Source organism: Ursus americanus, chromosome 5 (genome assembly GCF_024610735.1).
Source record: "Ursus americanus isolate L20-20 chromosome 5, mUrsAme1.1.p, whole genome shotgun sequence".
NCBI lineage: Eukaryota > Metazoa > Chordata > Mammalia > Carnivora > Ursidae > Ursus > Ursus americanus.
In genome coordinates, this window is record NC_142131.1 from 80,689,252 (window position 1) to 80,703,690 (window position 14,439).

The 14,439-nt window shown below is 36.2% G+C and overlaps 1 protein-coding gene across 1 annotated transcript; it reads right to left on the reverse strand.

Moving 5' to 3' along the window:
• Nucleotides 1-12,375: 12,375 nt before the first annotated feature.
• LOC123780245 (olfactory receptor 2T29-like) lies at nucleotides 12,376-13,338 on the reverse strand. Its single transcript, XM_045779060.2, has one exon. It carries the CDS (start codon nucleotides 13,336-13,338, stop codon nucleotides 12,376-12,378), a length of 963 nt encoding a protein of 320 aa, XP_045635016.2.
• Nucleotides 13,339-14,439: the final 1,101 nt, after the last annotated feature.

Here is a 14,439-nt window from a genome sequence, read left to right on the forward strand (position 1 = left end):
CAGCCACAATTAACAGTGTTAGGAAATCTGGGCATTTATGCAAAAATACATAAATAAATAATTAACCCCTATATTGAACCATACACAAAAAAATTAACTCAAAATGGATTAAAGATTTGAATGTAAGACCTGAAATTATTCCATTCCTAGAAGAAAAAATAGGCAAGTAAGCTCCTTGTCCTCAGTCATGGTGATTTTTTTTTCTTTGACACCAGGAGCAAAAGTAACAAAGCAAAAATAAATAACTGGGACTGCATCAAAGTTATAAGTTTGTTTTCAAGAAAGGAAAATATCAACAAAATGAAAAATTAACTTACTAAATGGGAGAAAATGTTTGCAAATTATAGTTTTGGTAAGGAGTTAATATCCAAAAGAGATGAAGAACTCATATAACTAAACAATGATGAAAACAACAAGAAAAAAAAAAAACAATCTGATTAAAAAATGGCCAGAGGATCTGAGTAGACATTTTTCCAAAGAAGACATATTGATGGCCAACAGGTAACATGAAAACGCACTCAATATTACTAATAAACAAGTAAATACAAATCAAGAACACCCTGAGATATCACATTCTACCTGTGAGAATGGCTATAATAAAAAAGCAAGAAATAACAAGTGTTAATCAGGATATGGAGAAAAGGGGACACTTGTGCATTGTTGGTAAAATGTAAATTTGGGCAGCAACCATGGACAATACTAGAGAGTTATTTTAAAAATTCAAAATGGATCTACCATATTTTCCAGAAATTACACTTCTGGGTATTTATCTGAAGAAAACAGAAACACTAACTTGAAAAACTATATACACCTCCATGTTTATTGCAGCATTATCTACAATAGCTAATATATGGAAACAACCTAAATGTTCATAGATTAATGAATTAAGTTTAAAAACTGTGATACACACTTTGACAATCACACACATACATATAAACATGCATGCCTACATAAAATGGAGTATTATTCATCTTTAAAAAGAGAAACTGTTATTTGTGACAATACGATAAGCCATGAGGATCTTATGCTAAGTGAAATAGAGAAAAAGAGAAAAATACTGAATGATCTCACTTGTATGTGCAATTTTTTATAGTAATATTTTTATTATATTATGTTAGTCTCCATACAGTACATCCCTGGTTTTTGATGTAAAGTTCGATGATTCATTAGTTGCGTATAACACCTAGCGCACCATGCAATACGTGCCCTCCACACCCCCCATCACCAGCCTATCCCATTCCCCCACCCCCCTTTCCCCTGAAGCCTTCAGTTTGTTTCTCAGAGTCCATAGTCTCTCATGCTTCATTCCCCCTTCTGATTACCCCCCTTTCTTTATCCCTTTCTTCTCCTACCAATCTTCCTAGTTCTTACTTTCCATAGATGAGAGAAACCATATGATAATTGTCTTTCTCTGCTTGACTTATTTCGCTTAGCATTATCTCCTCCAGTGCTGTCCATGATGCAGCAAATGTTGAGAAATCGTTCTTTCTGATAGCTGAGTAATATTCCATTGTATATATGGACCACATCTTCTTAATCCAGTCATCTGTTGAAGGGCATATTGGCTCCTTCCACAATTTAGCTATTGTGGACAATGCTGCTATGAACATTGGGGTGCATATGGCCCTTCTCTTCACTACGTCTGGGTCTTTGAGGCAAATACCCAGGAGTGCAATGGCTGGGTCATAGGGTAGCTCAATTTTTAACTTTTTAAGGGACCTCCACACTATTTTCCAGAGTGGCTGTACCAACTTGCATTCCCACCAACAGTGTAAGAGGGATCCTCTTAATCCACATCCTCTCCAACATTTATTGTTTCCTGCCTTGTCCATTTTTGCCATTCTAACTGGTGTAAGGTGATATCTCAAGGTGGTTTTGATTTGAATTTCCCTGATGGCTAATGATTTTGAACATTTTTCATGTGTCTGTTAACCATTTGTATGTCTTCATTGGAAAAGTGTCTGTTTATATCTTCTGCCATTTTATGATTTGTTTATTTGTGTCTCATGTATTGAGTTTGAGAAGTTCTTTGTAGATCTTGAATACCAGTCTTTTATCTGTAGTGTCCTTTGCAAATATCCTCTCCCATTCCATGGGCTGCCTCTTAGTTTTTTTTGACTGTTTCCTTGGCTGGGCAGAAGCTTTTTATCTTGATGAATTCCCACAAGTTCATTTTATCTTTTGTTTCTCTTGCCTTTGGAGATGTGTCATGAAAAAGGTTGCTGTGGCCGATGTTGTAGAGGTTGCTGCCTATGTTCTTCTCTAGGATTTTGATGGATTCCTGTCTCGCATCGAGGTCTTTCATCCATTTAGAGTTTATCTTTGTGAATGGTGTGAGAAAGTGGTCAAGTGTCATTCTTTTGCATGTAGCTGACCAATTTTCCCAGCACCATTTATTGAAGAGACTGTCTTTATTCCAGTGGATGCTTTTTCCTGCTTTATCAAAGATTAGTGTAATTTTTCAAAAATGTAATCTTTTGGGATGTCTGGGTGGCTCAGTTGGTTAAGTGTCTGTCTTCCACTCAGGTCATGATCCCAGGGTCGTGGGATGGAGTACCACAGTATGCTCCCTGCTCAGTGGGGAGCCTGCTTCGCCCTCTCCCCACTCCCACACCTTTGCTCATACTCTCTCTTGCTATCTCTCTTTCACAAATAAATAAATAAATAAATAAATAAATAAATAAATAAATAAAATATTTAAAAAATGCAATCCCAAAGTTACATAGACCCTTTGGGTTGCTACCAAAAGTGGGAGTTAGGGAAGGTGAAATGGGTGAAGGTGATTTAAAGGTGCAAACTTCCACTTATAAGATAAAGCATTCAAATGCAATGTATGGGTGGTGACTATAATTAATATTACAGTATTGCATATTTGAAAGTTACTTTCAGATAGTAGATCTTAAAAGTTCCCATCAATAGAAAAAAAAATTGGAAATAGAAAAAGAGTGAAATCAAACGCTAATAAAAAGTACAATAATAGCATATATAATATTTGCAGGGGAAAGAAAAAAGCAACAAAAAGTGATAAAGTTAGTGTCAGAGTTAAAAAAAGAAGATGTTTATTGAGAAAAATCTGAGAGATATTACAGGACACTCTGGTCAGAAACATACTTACTAAATGATGAATAACAGTTATTTTTTTAATGTTTATTTCCTTTTTTTGTTTGTTTCTTTTTTTGGCTATGGGATTTTCAAAAAGTGAATACAATAAAAATTAAGATTACTAGGGCGCAAAAAAAAGTTGTTACTATGTATTGCAATTCTTGTCAACTAATCTTATTGTGATGATCTTTTTGCACTATATACAAATATTGAGTGATTATATTCTATACTGGAAACTAATATAATGTTATATGTCAATTACATCTAAAGAATAGACTTAAACATATGCTCTAAAACCATAAACACATTCATAATTTTAATAATCTGGGTCCTTTCTCTTTTCTTTTGGATAAGTGTTGCCAGTGGTCTGTCAATTTTATTGATTCTCTCAAAGAACCAGCTTCTAGTGCTGTTGATCTGCTCTACTATACTTCTGGTTTCTACCATTGAAATTGGAAGGATTATTAGAAATTTTTATCAACAGCTATATGCCAATAAACTAAGCAATCTGGAAGAGATGGAATCCTTCCTGGAAACCTATAAACTACCAAGATTGAAACAGGAAGAAACTGATTTCTTAAACAGGCCAATAAATTATGAGGAAATTGAGTCAGTGATAAACAACCTTCCAAATAACAAAACTCCAGGCCCGGATGGTTTTCCTGGGGAATTCTACCAAACATTCAAGGAAGAAATAATACCTATTCTCCTAAAGCTATTTCAAAAAGTAGAAACAGAAGGAAAGCTACCAAACTCATTCTATGAGGCCAATATTACCTTGATCCCCAAACCAGGCAAAGACCCTCTCAAAAAGGAGAATTACAGACCAATTTCCCTAATGAATATGGATGCTAAAATCCTCAACAAGACACTTGCTAATAGAATCCAACAGTACATTAAGAGGATTATCCATCACGATCAAGTGGGATTCATACCTGGGATGCAAGCGTGGTTCAATATTCGCAAATCAATCAGCGTGATACATCATATCAACGAGAAAAGACTCAGGAACCATATGATCCTCTAAATTGATGCCAAAAAAGCATTTGACAAAATACAGCATCCTTTCCTGATTAAAACCCTTCAGAGTGTAGGAATAGAGGGTACATTTCTCAATCTCATAAAAGCCATCTATGAAAAGCCTACTTCAAATATTATTCTCAATGGGGAAAAGCTGGAAGCCTTTCCCTTAAGATCAGGAACTCGACAAGGATGCCCACTCTCGCCACTATTATTCAACATAGTACTAGAAGTCCTTGCAACAGCAATCAGACAATAAAAAGGGATCAAAGGTATCCAAATCAGCAAAGAAGAAGTCAAAGTGTCTCTCTTCACAGATGACATGATACTCTATATGGAAAACCCAAAAGAAGCCACTCCCAAACTATTAGAAGTTATAGAGCAATTCAGTAACGTGGCGAGATACAAAATCAATGCTCAGAAATCAGTTGCATTTCTATACACGAATAACGAGACCGAAGAAAGAGAAATTAGGGAATCCATCCCATTTACAATAGCACCAAAAACCATACGTTACCTTGGAATTAACTTAACCAGAGACGTAAAGGACCTATATTCTAGAAACTATAAATCACTCTTAAAAGACATTGAGGAAGACATAAAAAGATGGAAAGATATTTTATGCTCATGGGTCGGAAGAATTAACATAGTTAAAATGTCCGCGCTACCCAGAGCAATCTACACTTTCAATGCTCTCCCGATCAAAATACCGAGGACATTTTTCAAAGAACTGGAACAAATAGTCCTTAAATTTGTATGGAAACAGAAAAGGCCCCGAATCTCCAAGGAACTGTTGAAAAGGAAAAACAAAGCTGGGGGCATCACAATGCCGGATTTCGAGCTGTACTACAAAGCTGTGATCACAAAGACAGCATGGTACTGGCACAAAAACAGACACAAAGACCTATGGAACAGAATAGAGAGCCCAGAAATGGACCCTCGGCTCTTTGGGCAACTAATATTTGATAAAGCAGGAAAAAAACATCCGGTGGGAAACAGACAGTCTCTTCAATAAATGGTGCTGGGAAAATTGGACAGCTACATGCAAAAGAATGAAACTTGACCACTATCTCACACCATACACAAAAATAAACTCCAAATGGATGAAAGACCTCGATGTGAGACAGGAATCCATCAGAATTCTAGAGGAGAACATAGGCAGCAACCTCTACGACATAGGCCAAAGCAACCTTTTTCATGATACATCCTCAAAGGCAAGAGAAACAAAAGATAAAATGAATTTATGGGACTTCATCAAGATTAAAAGTTTCTGCACAGGCAAGGAAACAGTCAGAAAAACTAAGAGGCAGCCCACAGAATGGGAGAATATATTTGCAAATGACACTACAGATAAAGGACTGGTATCCAAGATCTACAAAGAACTTCTCAAACTCAATACACGAGAAACAAATAAACAAATCAAAAAAATGGGCAGATGATATGAACAGACACTTTCCCAATGAAGACATACAAATGGCTAACAGACACATGAAAAAATGTTCAAAATCATTAGCCATCAAGGAAATTCAAATCAAAACCACACTGAGATACCACCTTACGCCAGTTAGAATGGCAAAAATTGACAAGTCAAGAAACAACAATTGCTGAAGAGGATGTGGAGAAAGGGGATCCCTCCTACATTGTTGGTGGGAATGCAAGTTGGTACAGCCACTCTGGGAAACAGTGTGGAGGTCCCTTAAAAAGTTAAAAATTGAGCTACCCTATGATCCAGCCATTGCACTACTGGGTGTTTACACCAAAGATACAGACATAGTAAAGAAAAGGGCCATATGCACCCCAATGTTCATAGAAGCAATGTCCACAATAGCTAAATCGTGGAAGGAGCCGAGATGCCCTTCAACAGATGACTGGATTAAGAAGTTGTGGTCCATATATACAATGGAATATTAGTCAGCTATCAGAAAGAATGAGTTCTCAACATTTGCTACAACATGGATGGCACTGGAGGAGATAATGCTAAGTGAAATAAGTCAAGCAGAGAAAGACAACTATCATATGATTTCTCTCATCTATGGAACATAAAAACTAGGAAGATCGGTAGGAGAAGAAAGGGATAAAGAAAGGGGGGTAATCAGAAGGGGGAATGAAATATGAGAGACTATGGACTATGAGAAACAAACTGAGGTCCTCAGAGGGGAGGGGGGTGGGGGAATGGGATAGACCGGTGATGGGTAGTAAGGAGGGCACGTCATCGAGCCTTACATTGGAAACCGGGGATGTACTGTATGGTGACTAACATAATATAATAAAATATCATTAAAATAAAAAGAAAATAGTAATAATAAAATAAATAAAAATGAAAAAAAAAACAAAAAACCATAAACTCCTTGGGCAGTTGGCTGGCTCAGTCAGTTGAGCAACTGCCTTCAGCTCAGGTCATGATCCTGGAGTCCCAAGATCAAGTCCCATATTGGGATCCCTGTGCCGTAGAGAGTCTGCCTCTCTCTCTGACCCTCCCCGCCTCATGCTCTCTCTCTCTCTTTCTCTCTCACTCTCTCTGTCTCAAATAAATGAGTAAAATCTTTAAAAAAAATAAATAAAACCATAATTTCCTTAAAGGAATAAATTTGGCTAGAAGCTTCTCAACATTATAGTGGGCAAAGGTTTCTTCACATAATACCAAAAGTCCAAGCAACAGAAGCTAAAGTAGACAAATGTGACTTCAAACTAAAAGTCTTCTTCACAGCAAAGGAAACAATTAACAAAATAAAAATGCATCTACGAAATGGAAGAAAATATCTACAGACTTTATTTTATATAAAAGGTTAATATCCAAAATATATGAGGAATTCATAAAAGTCAATAGTAGAAAAACAAAAACAAAAACAAAATAAAACAAGCTAAAAACCCATTTAAAAATGACAAAGGAACTGAGTAGATACTTCTCCAAAGGAGACAAACAAATGGCCAAAAGATATATAAAATATTTATCAACATTACTAATTATTCAGGGAAATGCAAATCAAAACCACAATAAATATCACCTCTCACCTATTAGAATGACTATTACTAACAACAACAACAAAAAAGAACAAGAGTTGGTGAGAATGTGGGGAAAAGGTAACCCTTCCATACTGTTGGTTGGAATTTAAACTGGTGTAGCCACCTTGTAAAGAATATATAGGTTTCTCAAATGTTGAAAATGTAATTACCATTTCAATCAATAACCCCTCTTCTGGATGTATAGCCAGATGAATTGAAATCCTGATCTCATTAAGGTATCTGCACTTCTTTTTTTCTTTTCTTTTCTTTTCTTTTCTTTTCTTTTCTTTTCTTTTCTTTTCTTTTCTTTTCTTTTCTTTTCTTTTCTTTTCTTCTTTTCTTTTCTTTTCTTTTCTTTCTTTTCTTTTTTCTTTTCTACTTCTTTCTTTCTTTCTTTCTTTCTTTCTTTCTTTCTTTCTTCTTTCTTTCTTTGCATTTGCACTTTCATGTTGCTTCATTATTCATAGTAATTAAGGTAAGGAAACAAACTAAATGTCTATCAACCGATGAATAAGTAAACAATGTGACAAATTATGTAATGTGATATACAATGGAATATTTATTCAGCCTTACAAAATAAAGACATCTTGCCATTTGGGATTATGTGGATGGAAATTAGGCTAAGTGAAATAAGTCTGACTGAGAAAGACAGCCACGATATGATTTCAGTCATATATGGAATCTAAAAACACAATTGAATACACAAAAAGCAAAATCAGACCTATAACTACAGAAAACAAAATGATGTTCACCAGATGGAAGAAGGGTGGAGTGATGGGCAAAATGGGTGAAGGGGAGTTGGGAATACTGTCTTTGAGTTATGGAATGAACAAGTCACAAGTATAAAAGGCACAGCATAAGGAATATACTCAATTCTATTTAAATAGTGTTGTATGGTGACAGATGGTAGCTATAGTTGTGGTGACAATAGCATAATACATAAACTTGTCAAAGCACTATATCATATACCAAAATGAATATAATATTGTATGTCAGATATACTGATTTGTTTTTAATACTAGTTCGAAAAAAGTAAAAAAAAACAAGTATGAAGTAGTCAAGCCTAGTGCCTGGTACACAGTAAACCTCAATAAATGAAAGAGCTAGATAAATGTATGTATATATATATATATTATATATATAGTCAACATACACACATTTGTAAAATATATCACACATATGCATGCAAGTTACTCATCTAATATTTGTCTTGATTATAGAGTATTATTTGCCACTTACAAAAAGCTAGTTAGGATTTTATAAGTGGACCTGATTTTTACACCACCTGGTTTCAATCTAGGGAATCATGTTTATCCAGATGCATTCTGCTCAAAACCTAAAAGTTGACTTTCTTTAATATTTAAGAAATGAAATTAATTATAAGCTGGGAAATTCAAAGCTTTGCTTAAGATGTTAACTGGTAATTATCATTAGCTCTAGCACGCACATGTGATAGCAATATTTTCATAACTCAAATTTGAAAACTACTCTACCAATAAATTGCTGTACCAAGCATAGAAATTTCCTGGAGACTAACTTCTGTATAGACAGAATATTCAATCCTTCTAAAATTATGGAAAACAAACTGCTGTGGTGATGATTTGATATCAGTAATGCTTTATCCTTTATATTGCAATGGCATTCATGTTTATACTGTTACAAAATTTTACTGTGAGTAATTACATTCACACTTGGGAAATTATTTGAAAATGATATGTGGTATCTTCCATCTTCTCTCTTAAAATGCATAGTGTCAGTCAGTTAAATAGTGTAATAAACTGGTTTTCTCTAGAACTTGGTACACTGTTTTCAGTCTATAGCAAGGATGACAGAAATAACTTTAACCCAAATATACCATTTTTCACTGTAGAAAAGCCATCACTCAACCAACTCAGACTTCACACTTATTGGCAAATATCCATTTGGACATTACTTCCTAGTGATCTCAAAAAAATTATCTGACCTGTTGGTGCCTTAGTTTCCTTCTCTGTAAACTGAGATAATATCAATATCTGCCCTATAGTCAAGAGTACTATAGTGTACACTTAAAAAATTACTAAGAGGTTGATCTCATGAGAGGTGTTCCTACCACAATTAAATAAATTTAACAACAACAACCACCACAACACCAAAAATAATATCTGCTTCAAAGTGTTTAATAGGCTTGAATAAGTTAATATACATAACATCATTTAAATGGTGATTGGCATATAATGTAAAATAAATAAACAACTAAATAAAGTATTCCATAAAAAAGCATTGTATTTGTGAAAAACAATGCAACCTTCTCCACCTAATCCATGTGGTTTATTCCTAAATTTGTTAAAAATTGTTATTTTTTAAGATTTTATTTATTTATTTGACAGAGAGAGAGAGAGAAAGCAAAAGCAGGTGGAACAGCAGGCAGAGAGAGAGGGAGAAGCATTCTCTCCACTGAACTGAGAACCCAACATGGGGCTTGATCTGGGATCATGAATGAGCCAAAGGCAGATGCTTAACTGATTGAACCACCCAGGTGCCCTAATTTGGTAATAATTTTAATCATAGTTTTTCATGTCCTTTGATATAGAAACACTGAGGGTTTATTTTCATGGATTAAAAATTACTTCTCTGTCCAAGGGCTGGTTAAATCATGAGCACAAACACATGAACATATTTTGAAGTTTGTGCATTTAAGCTACTTTGGTGCACAGCTACTTATGTAACACTGTAAGCTAGTGCATGTGAGTGACAGAAACTCTTCCATTTTTACATTCGAGATGCAAAAAAAAAAAAATCTAGGAGCACCAAATGTTCCTCTATGTCTAGTAATTCTGAGTATCATGTACTATATATAATATAACAAATATAAGTTGATGAAGATTTTTGAGCTGAAGAGTTCTCATAAGTCTTTATTATTATAAGCTTGGAAAATTATATTTTGAACATTTTTTGCAGTGACATGGACGGGACTGGAGGAGATTATGCTAAGTGAAATAAGTCAAGCAGAGAATGACAATTATCATATGGTTTCACTCATTTATGGACTATAAGAAGTAGGAAGATTGGTAGAAGAAGGAAGGGAAGAATGAAGGGGGGGGGTAAGCAGAAGGGGAATGGACCATGAGAGACTATGGACTCTGGGAAACAAACTGAGGGCTTCAGAGGGGAGGGAGGTGGAGGATTGGGATAGGATGGTGATGGGTATTAAGGAGGGCACGTATTGCATGGTGCACTGGGTGTTATATGCAAGTAATGAATCATGGAACATTACATCTAAAACTAGGGATGTACTGTATGGTGACTAACATAACATATTAAAAATTATTATAAAATAATAATAATTCATCATTCTAAAATAATTTTATCTAAATTTTTTTTTGCTTTAGATAGGGTAAAAAGTCATCTTTGTAAAAATATGGTTCTATAAAACATTTTGTTTTGTTTTACTCTGTTTGGTTCCCATGCCCATAGTATTTTAAATGGAATCATCAAATGTGTGTGTTATTATGGTCCAGAAATTGAGGGGTGATATACACACTATTCAAATATTGTGGAAGTTAAAAAGTGTACATATCTTAGGTATTTCATTTGACTACAACAAAAATATTGTAAACTAATTATCTAACATTGTTTCCCAAAATACTGCAAGATCCTTATTTTCTAGTGGTGTAAGAATCAAGTGTGTCAAGAAAAAAAGGGAATGTCCCCTTTTGAAACCTTCTGATAAATCACAAGTTGTCACAGCTAATTGGAAACTGGTAAACATGCAACCAAATTTGTGGTATTATGGAACAGATTCAACAAGGCCTACTTACACCCCGAAAGTCCATAAATCCAATTGGAATGATCCATTCCACTTAGATTAACACTACCCAGCTCATTGTCCTCACTCACCTGGTCTCCAAACCTCCAATGTTGTTCTTCTTCAGTTGATTTTCCACTGATTTAACTTTTCTACAATCCAAGTGTGGTCATTTTAATATCATTTGTAAATATTTGGGTCTCAAAAGGGCGAGAAATGAGGCTATAAATTGAACCAGGAAGAGGTGCTATTGGGACATTTCTCTCCTGCTTGGTCAACAACTGGAACTTTGCTCATCACGTTCCTTTTTTGTCACATCATGTCCTTGTTCCTTGAGCAAGAGCCCTGGTCCCAGCCTCCTATACTCATATGAAAGTAACATCTAGTCATGATTCAACACTGAGATCTAGGGTCCCCATTGAGCCTCTTCGTTTGGTTGAACTCACATGTCATAGGTAGAACTGGTGTGTCCTGATGAGCTGCACCCTTTCCACTTAAGCCTCAAAGCAATGTATTTATTTTATTACAACTCTTTGCACAAAATACACACAGATTATCTTCCTTAGGGTTAGTAGACATCTGTTATTTATATGATAAATTCACATAACTATTAGGTTTTTTTTATTATAGCATAAGATGTGTGGTTTTTTTTTTTGAATAAATGAAGGATTGGATGTTTTATGGTCTTCCTCTGCTTCTTTGTATGATAAGTTACAAACTTCAAATTTCATCTCCAATACAACCTTATGCAGGAAAGGTTCCCTAAGCTCTCCTTCTTGGGCTTAATGTTTTTCCCACAGTACCTTCTACCACAATGTATTCATGATTTCAGAGAGGTAACAGCCACTGGATTTCTTCAGGTTTGGAACCAAAGAACAAAATGACCCAAATTAAACACAGGCCAACAACTAGATTATTGCAGTAATGATCAGCCATGTTAACATGTGCATGATTTCCAGATTTGTTGCTTATATTGTCAGCATGCAGCAAGGACATATTTTAAAAATAATCAAAAGTCTGATGCTTTATGTTTTTTTTCTTTATATTCTTAAGTAATTTCAAATTTGTGGAAAGTTATTATGAATAATAATAGTATGATTAACACTCGTGTACCTTTGACTAGATTCTCCTATAAGTTTATACCCCATTTGGTTTATCACCTCTCTCTCCATCTCTCTGTCATGAGTTGAACACCTATGATCTTTGTTTCTAAAAATTTCATTATGTGTTTCTTAAGAATATGAATATTCAGAAAAATGTAACATGGATACAATACAATTGTACAATTGTTTTGAAGCAGAAGTATAAAAATTAAGAGCTTTGCCATACATGGACACAATTACCCCAAAATGCATGAGTAGGTGATGACACACCATGTGTAAGAATCTGAAGAAAAACATTGGCATAAAGTCCTAAAGTTTTAATTTATAGAATAAGAAAAAAAAAAACATTAGTACAAATTTTCCCTACTTCATAGTTTCCTGTAGGACAGATCCCACATTCAACATTTTTTTTAGCGCCCTTGTGACATCCTTATTCCTAAGACTATAAATTAAAGGGTTTAGAACAGGGGTGAGTATGGTATAAAAGACAGATACAATCATGTCCTTCTCGGGGGTGTGATAGGAGGTGGGGAGCATGTAGGTATAGACGCCAGCCCCAAAGAAGAGGATGACCACCATCATGTGGGAAGAACAAGTGGCAAAAGCCTTCTTCCGTGCCTCTGCTGAGTTCATCCTGTGGATTGTGAAGAGGATGAAAGAATAGGAGCTTGAAATGATTGTCACAGGGATGAGGAGCATGAGGACACAACACAGGTACATGAGTGTCTCATAGAGCGAAGTGTCTGAGCAGGAAAGCTTCATTAGAGCAGGGACCTCACAGAAGAAATGTTGGATCTCCCGGGATCTGCAGAAGGGGAAGGTCATGGTGACTGGTGTGAGCATAAATCCATCTACAGATCCCAGAAACCAAGAGGAAGACACCAAGAGGAGACACACTCCATGGTTCATGAGGATAGGATAACGGAGTGGATGGCAGATGGCCACATAGCGGTCATAGGCCATGGCAGCTAGAAGGAAAACTTCTGAACCTACCAGTGTCAGATAGACAAACATTTGGATCCCACATTCGGGGGCTGAGATCTTATTCACCCCCATGACCTGGTCCATGAGCATCTTGGGCACAGTGACAGAAATGGACATCACATCCATGAGAGACAACTGGGTGATAAAAAAGTACATGGGGTTATGCAGACGAATATCACAGTGTATCAGAAAGACCAGGATGGTGTTTCCAGACAACGCCATTATGAAAACCACAAAAATGACCACACAAAGGAGAGTTGGATGCTTGGATTGACTGAAGAGTCCGACCAGGTCAAAATCTGATCGTCTAGTATGGTTGGCCAACCACGTGGTGTTCTCCATTGGATTTTACCTGGTGAACCAAGGAGAGCTGTGGAGTTAATAGATCACTCATGGGTTTGAGCACCTGAAATAAATGTTTAGTGAGCTTGAGTGTGTGTGTGTGTGTGTGTGTGTGTGTGTGTGTGTGTATGTTTACACACTGCAACACTGTGGGACATTCTAAGGACCAGTAAATTGTAGGATTATAAGTTACCTCTAATTGAACAAATTTTCTAGAAATGTTGGCAAGGATGTGGAGAAACGGGAACCCTCATACACTGTTGGTAGGAATGTAGGCTTGTACTGCCATTCTGGAAAACAATATGGAGTTCCTCAAGATGTTAAAAATAGAGCTACCACATGATCCTGCAATTGCACTAGTAGGTATTTACCACAAAGATACAGATGTAGTGAAAAGAAGGGCCACATGCATCCCAATGTTCATAGGAGCAATGTCCACAACAGATAAACTGTGGAAGGAGCTGAGATGTCCTTCAACAGTTGAATGGATAGAGAAGATGAGGAAAGGTACATATATACAGTAGAATATTGTTCAGCCCTCAGAAAGGATGAATACCCACCATTTGCATCGACATGGATGGAACTGGAGGGCACTATGCTAAGTGATGTAAATCAGGCAAAGAATGACAATTATCATATGGTTTCACTCATATGTGGAGCATAAGCAATAGCATGGAGGACGATAGAGGAAAAGAGGGAAATCTGAAGGGGGAGAAATCAGAGAGGGAGATGAACCATGAGAAACTCTGGATTCCAGGTGACAGTCTGAGGGTTTCAGAGGGGAGCGGGGGTGTGGGGTGGGTGTGGGTTAACAGGGTGATGGGTACTAAGAAGGGCAGGTGTTGTGATGAGCAGTAGGTGTTATTCACAACTAATGAATCATTGAACACTACATCAAAACCAATGATGGACTATACAGTGGCTAACTGAAATTAAAAAATGGTGAAATTCACAGTCAATCACAAATATTGGTACTTTAGGGCACCTGGGTGGCTCATTGTTTAAGCCTCCAACTCTTGACCAGGTCATGATCTCAGGATCATGAGATTGAGCCCCCCACTTGGATTAAAACTCAACAGAGAGTGTGTTTGAGATTCTCTT

Excerpts from the sequence above, each read along its gene's own strand:
- LOC123780245 (XM_045779060.2), bottom strand. The coding sequence starts at position 13,338 with ATGGAGAACACCACGTGGTTGGCCAACCATACTAGACGATCAGATTTT.